Here is a 17,051-nt window from a genome sequence, read left to right on the forward strand (position 1 = left end):
CTTCTTTTCTTTTTGTGCCACATGCCTCTTACATATGACAAGTCCCCACAAAACACACTTTGTTATATTGAGGTTCTAAATACATGGTGTTCTCTGGACAAAAAGTTATTAAAATTTAAATATATTGACGTTTGTTATATCGAGGTTTAACGGTACTTCAACTGTTGTGTGCCAGAACATGCATTCTTTCATTTTCTTTTTCTTTGAAGCAAAGCTTTTCTTGCTTACCTACCTGAGGTTTGGCTCTTGTCAAGTAGGCTCATTGGTAGTTTAACACAAGATGGCGCTCAGTGAAAAAACAAACTGTGTGCACAATGAGTGCCACTATTGTTAACCATGGACCAAAAGCACATGCGTAAAAACATTTCATAGCAGTGTTTGTCAATGCTCACACACAATCTACAAGACATCTGGTGTCAATTTGTGACCGTGGATGAGAGAGATATAGATACATCATTACACACCCAAGTCGATACAGCAGTCAAAGAAGGGGCCTGAAGGAGGCGAAGACCGTTTTGTTGGCCGGGAAGGTGGTGGCCATTGTTTTTGGGGATTCACAAGGCATAGTTTTCATTGACTTTGCAGAAGGGTGAGACAGTCAACAGAGAATTTTATGCGACACTTCTCATTGGGTTTGATGATGAGCTGTGAAGTAAAAGGCCAAAATGGAGTCACAATATGGTCCTCTTTCACCCAGAAAAATCACTGGCTCACACTTCTGCAGTTGCGATTGATGGCTGAATTGCATGAATTAGTGTTCGAACTGCTGGCCCATTCTCCCTATCTTAAATTTGGCTTTGTGTAACAATTTTCTTTAGCTGTAACAATTTTCTTTAGCCAGACGTCAGAATCTGGCTTGGGGATAAGAAATTTTCATCAGATGAGGAAGTCATTGCCACTGTAGATGAGTATTTTCGTGGCCTCATTACAAATTACTTTTCCGACAGGATCATAAAAATGGAACACCACTGGAGCAAGTGTGTAACGCTCCAAGGGGACTTATGTTGAGAAATAAATAAATTTTGTTGAAGAAGGTCACTTATTGCTTTTTTTGCCTTAATTATTGGACAACACTGGTACGAGAACTTATTATGCAAAAAAAGAAGTGAGGCATGCAGACAGGACACAAGAGTAGAGAAGTGGACAACACGAACGCCGACTATCAACTGAAGGGAGCACAGGCGAAAAAAGAAGGAAGACACAAAACTCATCTGCGCATGCTCAGGAATGGTAACACCACGTGTCAGTCGGGTACACGTGCCGGTCTACGCGAGAGATAACTGTTAAGGCACTTAATCTCTTCCTTATGTAAAGTAATCGAAGGCTGACTCACGCATGCACTTCCACCATTATAGATATGCCATGCCTCTACCATAAGACGCGTATCTTCATTCTTATGCCTGTACAATATCGCGCATTCATCTAACTCTGGCGTGCAGTTACAATCTCGGCAATGTAGCGAAAGATTAGAAGGCGATCCACCGGTTAACAACCTTTTATGTTCCATTAGCCTCTGATTGATACACCGTCCTGTTTGCCCTACGTAGAACTGGCCACAGCGAAGGGGAATTTTATAAACCACAGCCATACGACAGTCAGTAAAACTGTTGTTCAACGCCAACGCCAAACTTCAACGCCAACCTTTGAAGGTGCAGAAGAGGTGAAACTGCAAGATGTGCCATCTGGAGTGCCAAGTGTTACGGTTCGCTTTGTGTGGCAATGAATGGAACAGATGCCAAATGCCTGGGACACGGTGTACCTAATCGTCATGCTTGTCAACGTCAAAAGACATGTCCATCGGGTGTGTGCGATGGGATTATGCGCAGAATGTGCAAATCCTACTCTCCTCTTTCCTGCGTTCAACCTCTATGCCAAGGAGTGGTTCCCTTCCTTGTTCCTCTGTTTGGGTTGACCTGACGTGATCTACGTTCACTTCCTCTACCCCAAGGAGTGGTTTCCCTCCGTGTCCATCTTGTGTGGGTTGACCCTCCGTGGCCTGACGAGGCCCTCTATCAGGGAGTAAGAGGGAATGAGGTTGCCCGGATGGTGGCAGGTATAATAAGGCGAGCGAGCCACCACGTGGAGACACATCTTCTTTGCCATTGTGTGCAGGTGGACACACGCTGAAAGATTCTGTATTTTCTTTTTTGGAGCGCACCACTTACCTGTAGTGATGTATTAAACTCGTTATTTGTTTTTACATCACCTCATCTTCCTTGCCGAACCCTTTCTGATGATCAGCCTGCTTCGAGCTCTAAGCAAACACTATTGAAGATCTCAAAACCTCCTCCCTTTAACAACTGGTGGCAGCGGTGGTATATGGATCTACGAGCCTCGTCCACCAAGTCGCAACTGAATGCAGCGTTTGCTGTGGTCTAAGCCGGATTTTTGGCTGCAAGGTGGGGAGTGTGAGACTTTCTCTGCCGAGTTTTGTCAGGTTTAGTTGAAGAGTTAGAACAGAACAACTAATTCAAGCTATTGTCGCTTAGTTAGATTGCGACAAGATAGTTGTGTACAGTAGAGAGAATAGCACTGTAAACAGCCATGAATTTGAAATCATTGCGTAAACCGCAGTTTGAGCTGGCAAAGGAGTTGCGCCTGGATGCCACTGATAAGGACGGGAACATAAAGAACAGAAAGAGCATCAGGAAAGCGAACACGCACTTGAATTGAAGCGACTTGAGCTTGAAATGGAACGCGCTCGAGCAGCAGGGCAGAGGAGCGAAGGAAACAGTGCAGGAGAGCACGTATCGTTGAGAATGACAGAGCTAATGTGGCCTTTTAAGCTTAGAGAGGACATTGGTTTGTTTTTTGTCACCTTCGAGCAGACGTGCAAGAAGCAAGGGTTCTCCCACGAATTGTGGCCACAGCATCTGCTCACACTGTTACTTGGCAAGGCAATGGACGTAATCGCTTGCTTAACCAAAGAGGAAGCTTGGGATTATAAGGTAAAGTCCAGTTTGCTGAGGAAGTAGAGGCTGTCAGTCGAAGCATTCCGGCGGAAGTTCCACTTAATGGAAAAAGCTAGGAATAGTCCTATACAGAGTTTGCACATAAGCTAATGTCAAATATGGGGAAATGGCTCAAGGAACAAAAAGCCTATGGTGATGACGCGAAGGTTCTTCAGTGCTTTGCACTGGAACAATTTTATAACCGGTTACCTGAGAACATGAGGTACTGGGTTCAAGATAGGCCAGAAGTTAGCATGTTAGCCAGAGCCGCTGAACTAGCCGAGTAATTTGTGATGTGTCGGGCTCGCGAAGTCAGCGACGGTCAAAAAGGCTATGCCAATTTCAGGCTCAGCAGGCTGAAGCCCAGGCCGAAAAAAAGAAAGCGCAAGCCTATGATTGAGGGTACCTCAAAATGTAATACTTGCTGGTAGGAAGGGACCCCTGAAGTTAAGGCAGAGCAGCCAAAGAAATTGGAAGCAAGGAAACCCTTTCTTTGCTACAACTGTCACAAACCAGGACTCATTGCTGCACATTGTAACAAGGCAGTGGTAGTGTTTTTATCGGTCAGTTGCAGTGATGAGAACATGAAGCTGCTCGAACCGTACATTTGCAAACTTTTGGTAAACAGGAAACCACGTCGCATACTGCGTGACTCTGCGGCTACTATGGACCCTATGGACGTGGTTCACAGCTATTATGTGGAACCTGAGATGTTCATGGGTGAATGCGTCTGGATTAAGCAAGCTGTAGAAGCTCACAGTGAATGTCTTCCAGCACACTTGAGATGGGAGCTTTCGTATCGCCTACGCTTCCTCCGCAGTACCCTTACCTGTTCTCAATTAGGTCGGATCAGAATCTGCACGAGAAAGGGCTAATGTTCGGAGAGGCTGGTGTGATGGCACTAACGAGATCAAAAGCTCTTGAGTTAACTGCAAAAGCAGTCGCAGAAATGCCACTAACGGAGGTGGACGGCTGTTCGAAACCTCAGAAAGTGGAGATTGAGAATGCCACAGAGTTCGAACCGCAGGAGTTTGGATTTGCACAGGCAGAGGTCCCGGTAGTGGCAGCAGCCAAGTTATTGGAAGAGCAGTCACCAGGTTTGTTTCAGAAGGCCTACAGCGGCTGTTAGGGATAGACAGTTCAGCTTTGACGTCCGAGCAAAAGCAGGACCCCAGCCTACAGAACATCTGAAGCAACCTAAATGAAGGTGTGGCATGGAAAAACTTGAATTTTTATGGAAGAGGCAGGCTACTGTACAGGAAGTATGTTGATCGTAGGGGTGTCACATTTGCCCAGCTTATAGTGCCTCAGGCTTATCGACATCTTTTGCACTTGCAGCACTGAAGCTCTTGGGCTGGTCACTTAGGTGTCAAGAAAACTAAGGCTTGACTAATACAAGAGTATTATTGGCCAGGTTGTTTCCGTGATGCAGAGCAATTCGTAAGGACTTGCAGCACATGTGAGCACGTGGAGAAGCTGGGTGAAAAGGCAAGAGCGCCGTTGAAACTAGTGCTGATCATCACTGAGCCCTTTCGCCGGCTCATAGTCTACACAGTAGGCCCACTTCCAGTAACAGCCTAGGGATACCTTAATATTTTGACCACAATTTTCCCGGCTAAGTGATCTATCTCGGTCATGTAATCAGGCAGGGCCATCGCTGTCTCTCTGAGCTAAAGGTGGCTGCGATACGAGATTTCCCACAGCCTTGCACAGAGACCAATATCCAATCTTTCTTAGGGGTCGCCAAGCACTATCAGTGGTACATCCTTAGGTATTCTGAACTAGCTAGTGCTCTGAGTGATGCTCTTCGAAAAACTGAGCCACAGAGCGTCCTCTGGGACAAAAAAAAAGGGAATCCGCTTTGAACACCCGGAAGAGTGTGCTGACAAGCCAGCCTCTGCTAAGATCGCCAGACTGCACGAGGGGATTTGTGGTTCAATGCGATGCAAGCGAGTGAGGCATGGGCGTCATACTATTCCAAAAGAGTGAGAGTGAGGAGGAACACTTCATCCTTTACGCAAGTCAGAAACTCACTAGTCGAGAACAGGCGTACAGCGCCACTCAGAAACAGCGTGCATGTCTCGTATGGGCTGTTCAAAAATTGTCTTACTATCATGCGGGCTTGAGATTCTTCATTGAAACAGATCATTGTCCTCTCAAATGGTTGCAGAGAATGTCTTCTAAGAATGGCTTTCTCCTGCGCTGAATTCTCATTTTACAGCAACATTCTTTTGAGATATGCTAGAAAAAGGGGACTCCCAATGGCAATGCCATTGGCTTGATTCGAAGCCCCTATATCGAGAATCAGCCTCAAACGTTTCATGAAACTCGTCTTTTTTTCTTTGTGACGTAGGGATTGGAAGGGTCTCATTTTGGTTTGCGCATTTGGGTTGATTCATGTCTTTTGAAGCATATAACAAATTCACGTGTGCATTTAGTGCTGCTGTAAGTTCTGAAAAACTGTCACTCTTGAGTGGGAAATAAATGTGGGGGAGCTCAGCGAGCATTTGTCTTGTGCTTGTTGCCTGAGTGGCTGAATCTCGGTGTAGTACTGCAGGCGCATTCTATGAACGGGAAACTGTTGCAGAGTCTTCTGAGGCATTTAGACTCAGACTGAGATATTGAGCGACGTGAGAAAACGCCCACAGTGTTTCGTGCTCAAGGAAGCTGTGTGACAACAGACGATGACTACAAGCACCGATCTGCAGCATCTCTCTGGCCAGCAGATGTCATCCCCTGCCCTTCAGGATCTCCTTCGGCAGCGGGGCAGTCTGTTACGGTTCAGTTTGTGCAGCAATGAGTGGAACAGATGCCAAACACCTGGGACATGGTGTCACTCATCGTTACGCTCATCAACATGAAAAGGCTTCTCTGTCGGGTGTGTGCGATGGGATTATGTGTGGAATGTGCAAATCCTACTCTCCTTTGTTCTACATTCATCCCCACTACGCCAAGGAGTGGTTTCCCTCCCATGACCCTCTAAGTTGGCTGACCCGATGTGTCCTGACAAGGCCCTCTACCAGGAAGCAGCAAAGAATGAGGTGGCCCGGATGGTCGAGGGTATATGAAAGCCACTGATCCGCCAAGTGGGGACACATCATCTCTGCCCTTGCATGCAGGTGCACTTAACTCCATCCCCTTAACACCAGTAAAACGAAAAATGAACACTTGCTGTCAGAAATATAGTCTACCTTTCCTCACGAATTTGAGGCACTACTTCACTGCATGGCCTGGGCATTGGAAAGACTATTTGTTCGTTTTTTATCCAAAGAACAGTTGTGTGCTGATTATTTTCTCAGTGTACTAGAAGAGAAGCTTGGGCCAGTTGGTGGTGTTCTTGAAACATTTATCTGTGAAAGGTATATTCGGAATTACTTCTGACTTTTTTTTCTCAAGATATGCTGTTTACAGTTTTTTTTTATGTAGCCATGAAAATGCCGGCTTTGCAAAATATTGCTTACTATTTTAAGATTTATTTCTTGCAACTTCTGTATTTGGAAATGCTTATAAGTTTTCTACAATTTATAATGCTACATTATATGCTAAAGTGTTATCTAGGGTGACAAAAAAATTTTTCTCAGACCCCTGAAAAAATGAATGCTTTCTTATCATAACAAAAGAGTTAAGATCATGTGAATGCAAAATTAGAAACTATGAAACACTGCAAAAGTCCACTGGCTAAACGAAGGGCAATAACTTTTTTTTTTCACAGTTAAGTGTTTGTATTTTGGGCTGGCTGCACAATTTATCAGACACTTTCTGGTCCTCAAATTCATTGTAATGTTGATGATCAAACATTATAGATGAATGCATGATATGCTGATTTTTTTTTTGTATAGTTTCTTATACAAGTTCACTGTAGTTTTGTTGATTGTGCAAATGGGGTTGAAAAATATATTTCTGCCACGCATGGCCGTGTTAAAGTAATTTTTATGTGCACCAGACTAGCATTGTGGTTGGCTGATTCTGTTCTTTCAAACAATCATTCACATGTTGCATGTTCATAAGAATGGGTCTTGCAGTACTTAACACTTTTGTCATTACACACTTCAAGAGAGCTAGTGAAAGCGCTTGCAATGAGGTTGCTAACTCTATATTGCTGCTATGTCCACTGCACTCGTTTGTCCTCCTGTAGAAGTAATCTTTAGGCAAGGAGCCAGAGTACACACTGACAACCAGCGCATGGTAGGCAACACATGTAGCTCATGTATAGCTGTGCAGCAGAGACATTACTGTGCAAAAGGTGGGCTGCGTGCAGCATAGAGTTTGATGATGCTTGGCACTTAGTCAGATGGCGCAAGATGCGGGACCTTTAAATTGCCATCCATTGCAGTATGCAGCATCATTTTGAATAGGTGATGTAAAATAGCCGGAAACATTTGGTATTGAAATTTCTTTTTGTTATGTTAATGGATAGCGAAGGATTCCTTTGTCAAAACAATGTAGTAGTCTACATGATTCTACGGGAACTTTTCTAACAGAAATACACTCAAGCACCTATACAACGAAGCGACCTTTATATTGAAGGAATAATTCTGTCCTGATTCTGCTGCGAGATGTGCGGTGTGCAACCTCTACAACGAAGTGGCCTCTATAATGAATGGTTTTGAAGGTCCCAAGCACTTTGTTATGAAGGCGTTCAACTGTAAAGGCTAATGAAATGTTGCAAGACAGTGTTGTGAGGCGGCATGTGATCCTCCCCATACAGTGCCCCACTTCCTTAACCAGGATCTGCATCAGACATTCCTCCCTTTCTTTCTCCCCTGTCAGAATTGAGAGCCTACACCAAAAACTACATGCCATTTCTTACTTTCTATGTTTCATTTTATTTAATTTTTGTGCAGTCCTTGGATAGTAGTGATAGCTTTTCCAACCATCTTCTTACAATTACAGTGGTGGCACGCTTCCGTACTGTGGGCACACAAGCTGAAAGTAAAGAAGTGCAGTAGTGGCACAAAATGGCAAAACAGAGACGGTAACACATTGGTGCCATTCTTGAAAAGCAAAGATAGAAATAAAATTCGGGAGAGACACTTGAGACTGCTTGCACGTGGGAATGTGAAAGCATTATACTATTTGTAAACCTCAGAATGCCATGTACACGCTCATATTATACACTAATGACATGGCACCACCTCCTCCCCATTGGCTGTGCCATCACATGACCAATGACGCACGCACTAGGCGACACCTTTAGTCAGCCAGAACTGTGGAGCCGCCATGGCATTGGCGAAGCGTGCTCACCTTGCACCCCGGTGGCCCGGGTTCGATTCCCACCCAGATTTAAATTTACCAAATTTCGTTTTCAAAGCCAATAATTTACTTTGTTTACAGGAACCTCCGCGAGGTTTTCGACATCAATCGAAGCATTTTTTTACTTGTTTTTACTCTTTGCGCTGTCGACCATTTTTGGTACCATCTTTTGGTCCCGCCAACTATGACAGATTTTTGCTGAGTGGGGCATATAATGCGTTCACATTAAACCTCTGTGTGCAGCGACTAGAAACTATGATTTTCCGTCACTGTCACTTAAGCAGCTTCCATGCATGCACGCTGCATGCTGCAAAGCCTTAGTGTAATTTCTTTACTGTTATTGAGAGCCCGAAGGAAGCCTAACTGCGTCAACTTTGATATAACTTTGTCCATTCACACGTTTCTACAGAAAGAATAGATGTTAGAAAGGTACTGCTATATAGTATGTGTACAGTACGTAAATAAACACATTCTAACTTCCGACAGTGTACTTGGTTCAGGTATAATGGACTATGTGAAAAGCTTTGACCTGGTGCGTGGATGTCTTTGGTGTGTTTGCAGTTTTCGGGCTTCTTGTTCAGTGGTCGGCAGGGAATTCGACTCTCCGAATGCTATGCAGTTGACTTGGACTCCAGCAATGGTCTTACGGGGCCTTGCCCCTGTGTTGCTCGCTTCAAGGTAGGAGTGTCACTCATTTTTTTCTGCATCATCTTGTATTCATAACTTCTCACTAGTTGTAATTAACTCTTCATTGCAGAATGTAGGCAAAAAAACTTGAAGCAGTTTATTTTATTAACTACAGGGAAAGTAGGCCATTCAAACACTTCTACCCAACTCAAGTTCGTTTTATTCTAGGAACATCTCACAGTCACATATCTTTTCATTAATGATGCAGTAACATGAAAATACTTTTATTGTTCTAGTGGCGTGCTGTCTTAACAAATTTGGTTTTGCATAGTATTAAGTTGTGATTACCACTATAGCTTGCTGCTTTCACAACAAAAATATATCTAGACTTTTGGTATCTGTCATCTGATGTGAACTATTATGGACAGCGCTCACATGGTATTGTTGATGCTGCTTTGACAGGCACCTGGGCTGGAGTTTGTCGTTGTAAGCATTCTGCTGCGGTCACTCAAGGCGCATGACATAAGCCTCCTCTTTCCCAGCTTTGTTGCAGTTATCAGCCAGAGACTCCGCGGTATGTTGTTGCTTTTCTCCTGGTTAGAAGTTACCCTATGAGAGCACTGGCACAAAATCTTTCTGTCATGATTAATTGTTTACTCTGTATTTAGTCAGAGATCCAGCTCAGCTACAATTGCATAAATTACAAATTGCATAAGTTACAACTGCAGTTTAAAAGTCACTTTCTTGCTGTTCTTGAAGAATGTCTCAGTAGTGCATAGTGCACAGTACACACAAGTGCACAGTAGTGCACTTGTGCATAGTACTTTATGTGGCATAAAACCTATACTCTTGATATATGTATGTTTCTAGATATAGCATTTTTTTTAAAGCTTTCTAAAAAAATCCACCTGGTGTGTTTATCGTAACCTTTTTTGTTATCTGCTTAATTTTAGGAGCCCTTGTACACACTGATGCTTATTTTTTGTGTCTTTCAACACTGTCGTGAAATGATTTAATAAAAAATATACTAAAGTAAATTGTGTTATTTATTCATGTAACTTATAAAGCTATATTCCTGGTCACCTTGATGACATACATTACACTAGTGCAAGTTCTCATTATTAACCTTTTTTTTAATGACAATTTGTAGGCGAGGACAACATTCTTCTGATGGGAGATTTGCCACCTACTGAAAACGGTGAGCAGTCAAAAAAATTTTTTTTACATCTGTTTTGTTTGTTAGGTGATTACACGAGATCAAAAAGAGTCCGAAAATTGATATTTTAGATTCCATAGAATATTTAATGTTTTCTGTGCATATCATTCTTAGCACAAAAGTACTTTTTTTCTTTAGTCACTGGATAATTTAGGCTGAAACAAACATTACAATTCTTCAGTGTGGAGGTGCCATTTTCATGTACCAAGCATTCTCACAAATTCACAATGATATTAGATAAGAAATATATGGCCATAAAGAATATGTTTTTTTTTTAAGATGCATACGTAAAGAGTAAGCTAGCATTGTTCAAGGTTGCTGGGCAAAATGAAGATATTTTTGAAAAATCTCTAAATATGCAGTACTACTTTTTAAATTTTTCTACTTTTCTGAATTTTTATCTCCTAAGCCGATGCATTTAGCCTTTTGAAACTTGACGGGCTGTGAGAACTTACCTTGTTCAACAATTGTGTTGGATATTGCTCCTGTAGCACAAATTGCCCAAAATTTCTCGTTTTGAAAAAAACAAACCCTATTTAAAAAGCAAAGTAAAAAAAACTGGGCTTTAATTTTTGTCAAAAACTTGTAAAACGCTGTTCACAGACACTGGAATAAGGACATTAAAAAACATGTTGCTTTATTTTGTTTGCAACGACAATATAGGTAGAAGTGAGGACTTTGCCAGGATGCAGCATGGTGCTAATAAAAAGAGGCATTGGGAGAAAGAAAAAAGTGACTCTGACTTGTCTAAACGTGGCAATAATCGCAAGAGAAAGGCAGCACAGTATTGGCCTTACGAGGAATATTTCACTATAAAAGCGCGTTTATGTACAATACTCATTCGCTTGCATAAGAATGAAGATATGTCAATAAATTGGGCTGCTCATTTTACTTCCCGAAAATGTGCGTAACTTGCGTTATAGATAATTTGATCGTTATATATATATGTATAAATTAAAAGTTGTGCATGTCCGTGCCAACAGTGATGCAGTAAGCTTTTAGCCACAATAAAATTTTAAGTGGAAAGGCACAGGCAAGTCAAAAGAAACATCAAATGATATGGGGGACAAAAATCTGGTAATGACACTTTAGGTGTGTGTTTGAGAGGGGAGGGGGGGCTCGTGCCCTGGAGCCCCCCCATAGTCGGCGCCTATGGTGTAAGCGCAGTCACGTGGTTTTATTTCATATTTCGCCGGCTTAAATCTGGAAAAAATCACCGCGCAGCATGTGCGTTACCACAAAAAATTGCATCGGTTGTTTTGAAATTGGCTCTACAACGTGACGAAACGCACTTGGCCCTAAAGAGAATATAAAAATTTTTGCATCATTGATCTTAGTTAATGAACTAATTAAGCGTAATATGAAAAATATCCTAAAAAGTGCCACGTGACGGCAAACCATATGTCGTTGGTTTCATTCAGTTGCGGTTAACCACTTTTTTTAAATCCCTTCTCAAGTTATGTCAAACACCTTGTATATATATTTCTATATAGTGTGACTGAATGCGTCACTCCATTACTTACGGCATTACCTACATTACCTGCTCGGCCTCCAGACTGCACTGAAGACCGACATGTAGTGTCCTATGGCAGAACTTGCTTTTGGCACAACACTCCGCGTGCCCGGAGAGTTTTTTGGTACACAGTCATCACCTGTACCCTTCGAAATCACCAACTATGTAAGCCAACTCCAAGCAATGATGAATACCATTGTTCCACTACCTGTTCGCCCCATTCATCAGAACACGTTTGTCAACCTGCACCTCAGCGACTGCACACACAGCTTCATACGCCGAGACGGAGTCCTTGCTCTGCTACAACCACCACACAATGGCCCCTTCAGGGTACTCAACCATATGCCCAAACACTTTACAGCGATGATCAACCGGCACGAAGACACGGTATACATTGACCGTCTTAAACCGGCTCATTTAGGCAATTAATCGATAAGCACGCACGCCACCGCAAATGCCTTTGAATCTACATATCGCTGTCCTAGAGTGCGTTTTGCTACAGATACAACCTTCATATCTTCCTTTCGCACAGCTCAGCAGCCCCGTTACTTCCTCACTAGGGGGAAGGCCCTGTAGCATCTACTACTTTTTGGTGTGTTGGCTCGAAGGGAGAAGAGGACGATGAAGTTGTCCACGCTTGGTTTGCCACTTGTTCCCCGATCGCCATATGTTCACCAGTGTGAGTGTTAATATATGTATTACTACGTAGTGTGACTGAATTGTGTCACTCCATTACCTACAATATTTTCCATATGGCCTGCAGCATATTGAGACACTAATGAAACGCGATCAAAATTGGTGCCATCAGGGCTGCCTAAAGGGATAGTAAAGAGAAAAACAATTTCTTCTGCAGCAGTAAACTACTCTTCTACAATATCGAAAACACCACCCTTACCACGGTAAGACACTTGGTAAGCCAGTAAAAGTGCAATAACAAAAGATGGGTGGCGATGCCTCTTTGAAATTCCCGTACCAGCTCGCTTTGACGTTATGAATTTCGACAGCACCTTCTAGGGCCTAGTTAATTCTTTAGCAGTAATGATAGACTGCATTGTGTTCTAAAGGAGACAAAGATTGAACATGGCGAGTTTCAGCATCTTTTGCTGAGCCAATTTGGCCCTTATATGAGAAAATACTTTGTAATTTGTGATGTCACAGTGGCGTACCGGCATTGGGAATTCGGCACGAAATTCAAAAACTGAAACCGTGACCTTCATTTTCTCTTCTAATAACCAGGTTATTTAGGCTATTTCTAAATTAACGACAATGAAGTTTTCAAAGAATGCTTTATCCGTCTAAACTGATATAGTGTTTTGCTTTGATGTTCTTTTAACCAAAGAGGCCAAGACTGTATGCTTGGAACACGTGGCAAAGATTTACACTGATTCGTTTTTTAACAGCGTGTGATTAGAAGGCTCGAAGCTAGGGCCTCGCGCCCGACGACTTCACTCCTGTGCCTTGGAGCACTGGCGAACTCCTTCCTCCACACAGGCTTGTTGTTCCACGTCTCCCTGGCCTCTTCTTATTTCCTCTCTGCTCGCTTGTTGTTGTTGCTGTTCGAATTATTTCTTCAACGCGCTCGTGCAGCTGCTGCTGCGTATCGTTGTTGTCTTCGCATGGCTGGCCCACTCTGATCATGGCACTTGCGCACTTGACATATCATTCAGCGAAAGTTCTCTACATCGTTTGCATCTGTTTAAAGCAATTTTACTTGCGTCAGCGTTGCAATCACCTGCACCACCATTTTTTAATGACAACAGTGCTCGTTACTTTTAGGTTGTAGAGTGAGGCTTGGTGGTTCACTAAGCCTCCAACACCATCGCAAGAGTTTTTGCCATGTCCTGTGGCTGAAAAAAGCCACTTAGTTGACATGTGGTTGTTCTGTGACAACTTGTAAAACTGGTACAGTGAAACCTCGTTAAACCGTAGTCGGCTGGAGCTCGGAAAAAGTACGTACTAAACGGTAGTACTGTTTAAGCGAAATAGCATGAGATCGCCCACTTACCTGTCGAAAACCGAACTCAGAGAGAGTGCAATGAAAGGAGAAAAAACATGCAGTATTTATTCACTTCGCGGGACGTAAGTGTTATTTTCGTTTGATGTCGCGGCGGCCTAGCACGACGACAGCGGCCTCAAACTTACTGAAGCTGCGTGCCAGCTTCTGAGCCAGCCCCCCTCCTCTCGGCAAACACTCGCACGGCAGATTCCTCGTTGGCGTTACGATTCTCCGTGCACGCGCACAGTAGTGCTGCATAAGTCCCGGAACGCCTTTTTCATTGCCGGGTGCCGGAGTTCGGAAAACTTTTCGTTTGGAATAGTTACGTTATCGCGCCCCTGTTCTCCTTGCGACGATCGCATTCATGAGGCTGACGTAACGCGCAGCTTCTGCCACTGTCGGGCCTGAATAGCCCGTGCTGTCGCTTTCTGTGTCGTCCTCATCACTGTCGCTAGTTGACACTTCGGCAACAACAGCGGCAACGATGGTGAAAAGTTGAACCTCGTAGCCGACATCTCTTCGCGGTCGCAGCAGCGCTGCCGAGCAACTTCGCATTCCAAATGCCACACACTGTAGTCAACAGCAGATCCATGTCGCGGGCCAGCGCCAACTTCTTCGTGTCACGTTCGGTAGCACGGACGATGTCTAATTTTTCTTCTATGCTGAGCACCCGGCGTCTTTTTTATCCTAGCTTCGGCATGACGCGAGTCCTCGCTGGCACGACGCCACAACGCTCTCTGGCACGGCGTCCATGCTGGATGGATGGATGGATGGATGGATGGCGGCTATACCCTTTGTAACGGGCGGCGGCTGGCGCCACCTAGCCTTTTGCTCCCTCTCCCATTTTATTTTTTTTTTCCTTTCTTTATATCCTCTTTTCCTTAACCTAGTTTTCACTCCCCTCCTCCCCCCAAAATAACTATCTAAAACAGTAGAGGAAACATTATCTCCCCAGTTTATGGTATTATCTATCCCTTGACTTCCTCCACCAATCCTCTAGCCTCCCCTTCGTTACTGCCACTCTTTTCTCGTCTATTTGCCCTCGTTCCCCGGGAAAACCTAATGCCCCTTCCATATCTGCCACTGTTCCCTCTGCCAGGGTCGGGCGAAGGTCTGTGCATCTCAGAACTATATGCTCAGTGGTCTCCATTTCGGCTCCGCAAGCTGTGCACCGAAGGTCCACGTCTTCAAATTTAGCCCTGTATGTTTTCGTTCTCAAAACCCCCGTCCTAGCTTCGAATAATAGTGAGCTGCCCCGCGAGTTATCAAATAAGAGCTCTCTCTTAATCTCCTGTTTTTGTGCCCTATACATTGATAGCGCTGGCTTTCCGAGCATTCTTTCTTCCCACATTTTTCTTTCAGTCTCCTTCACCTCCTTTCCCACACTAGAACCACGTTGGACCCCCTCCCTCGGCTGTAGGTATCTATTCCTCAGCTTCCTCGTCCTGAGTGTCCACTTTGTGTTCAAACTTTTCATGTACAGATATTTGTACACTTTTCCTGCCCACCTTTTTTCCTCCAGTGCTGGGAGTCTCTGTTCAAATTTTAGTTTACTTATTGCCTCTCTACCTTCGAATGACGTCCATCCCATGTCCCCCCGCACTCCCTCATTAGGGGTGTTCCCGTGTGCTCCTAAGGCCAACCTGCCTACACTTCTCTGTCTCGTTTCCATGCATGCCTGAACTTCCGATTTCATGCACAGTACTGAATTTCCGAATGCGAGGCCAGGTACCATAACCCCTTTCCATACGCCCCTAACCACCTCATACCTATTATAGTTCCAAAGTGCCTTGTGTTTCATTACAGCTGAGTTCCTTTTCACTTTTTCAATAATAATTTTTTCCTGTTCTTCCAAGTACTTTTTGCCCTCGTTTAGCCATATGCCCAAGTACTTGTATTTTTCAACATGATCAATCTTAGTGCTTTGTATTTCCAATGGTTCCCCCCTTTCTTCATTATATACTATTATCCCAGACTTCTCTCTACTGAATTGTAGTCCCAATTTTCCCCCCTCCTCTCCACATATGCTCATTAGTTCCTGTAGCCCTACTCGGGTGTCAGCAAGCAGTACAATATCATCTGCATACATCAGTCCGGCTAGTACTTGAGCTACCTTCTGCCCGTCCAGCATATAGCTTATGTCAGTTCCTATTGTGCTCTGTTCTAGTCTCTTTTCCATTTGGCTCATGTAGATCATAAAGAGCAGAGGCGACAATGGACAGCCCTGCCTGAGACCTCTTCTCATTTTAGCTGGCTTTGTAGTTTCCCCCTCCCATGTTATCTCTACCTCATTATCTGTATAAACTTGTTGTAGGAACTCAATGATCTTTCTATCTAGACCATATTCCCTCAACTGGCTCCATAGCTTTTCTCGGTTTACATTATCATAGGCTCCTCTAATGTCTAAAAAAGCTATCCATAGCGGTTTCTGCCTGGCTGTCGCTATCTCTATGCACTGTGTTATAACAAATAAATTATCATCTAGCCTTCTGTTTCTTCTAAATCCATTCTGCAGTTCTCCCAAGATCTCTTCACGTTCTGCCCATTCCTCCATTCTCCTTTTCACCATCTGCATTGCTACTCTGTATATGACTGATGTGATAGTTATTGGCCTGTAGGGTGTAATGTTGTCCTTGCTTCCCTTACCTTTGTAAACTAATATCATTCTGCTTGATTTCCAGTCCTGTGGAACATCTCCCCCTACTACTATTTGTTCAATAAGTTGTCGTAATTTTAATTTACTTTTCTGGCCTAATATGCTTATCAATTTCATAGGTATGCCATCAGGTCCTGTCGCTGTTCCCACGGGAACCTTGTGTTCAATTCTGTCCCATTCCTTACTTGTCATCTTTCTGTACTCGTCCTCTAATTCTGTCCTGCTGTTGTCATTGTTCTCCATTTCGCTACCCACTGGCTCTGCAAATGCTGCCTCTATTGTTAACCTAATATATTCCTGAGCTTCCTCTCCCTCTACCTTTGTTCCTTCTGGTGTGGTCAGTGAGCGCTGAACCACCTTTGTCTTCTTGCTCTGTTGCTTTATGTGTTCCCAAAATTTCTTAGAGGCATTTCTGTCTTTTTTTCGTATCTCTAACATCCACTGTACCCCAACTTTTGCTATCTTGGCTTGAATTAATGCCAATGCTTCTCTTTTCATTGCAAGGTAATCCTCCCATTTTGTCTCCACCTCTTCTGGTGTGGCTCCCCTTTTCTTCGCTGCTCTGTGTTTTCTGCACGCATCTTTGCGTTGCTCTATGGCCTCCTTAACTTCTCGGTCTCACCAGCTTATCGGTTTATATTTTCCCTGCTTACTTCCTAGTTTCCTAATCTGTCCCTTCTCTAGCTCTCGTTTAAAAATACCTATTAACTCGTTTTATGTCCATGCCCTTTGCGGTTGCTTGGATACCATGCTTTCAATGTTTTTGGCCACTTCTTGTAGCTGCCTGTCATTCAATTTGCTCATACCTTTCCTTTCTTTAGTTTCTACCAGTGGTGCTG

At 43.7% G+C, this 17,051-nt stretch overlaps 1 protein-coding gene across 5 annotated transcripts in view; it reads left to right on the top strand.

The window, feature by feature from the left end:
* LOC142558599 (endonuclease/exonuclease/phosphatase family domain-containing protein 1-like) overlaps positions 1-17,051 on the top strand; it is a 75,707-nt gene that overhangs the window by 25,860 nt on the left and 32,796 nt on the right. For all 5 annotated transcript variants that reach the window (XM_075670762.1, XM_075670780.1, XM_075670787.1 and 2 more), the window contains exons 6-8: positions 8,766-8,882; positions 9,294-9,405; positions 9,982-10,029. In XM_075670762.1, coding sequence (XP_075526877.1) covers positions 8,766-8,882; positions 9,294-9,405; positions 9,982-10,029 — 277 coding nt within the window. The remainder of the gene's footprint in view (positions 1-8,765; positions 8,883-9,293; positions 9,406-9,981; positions 10,030-17,051) is intronic.

This window comes from Dermacentor variabilis, chromosome 1, assembly GCF_050947875.1.
Source record: "Dermacentor variabilis isolate Ectoservices chromosome 1, ASM5094787v1, whole genome shotgun sequence".
Lineage (NCBI taxonomy): Eukaryota > Metazoa > Arthropoda > Arachnida > Ixodida > Ixodidae > Dermacentor > Dermacentor variabilis.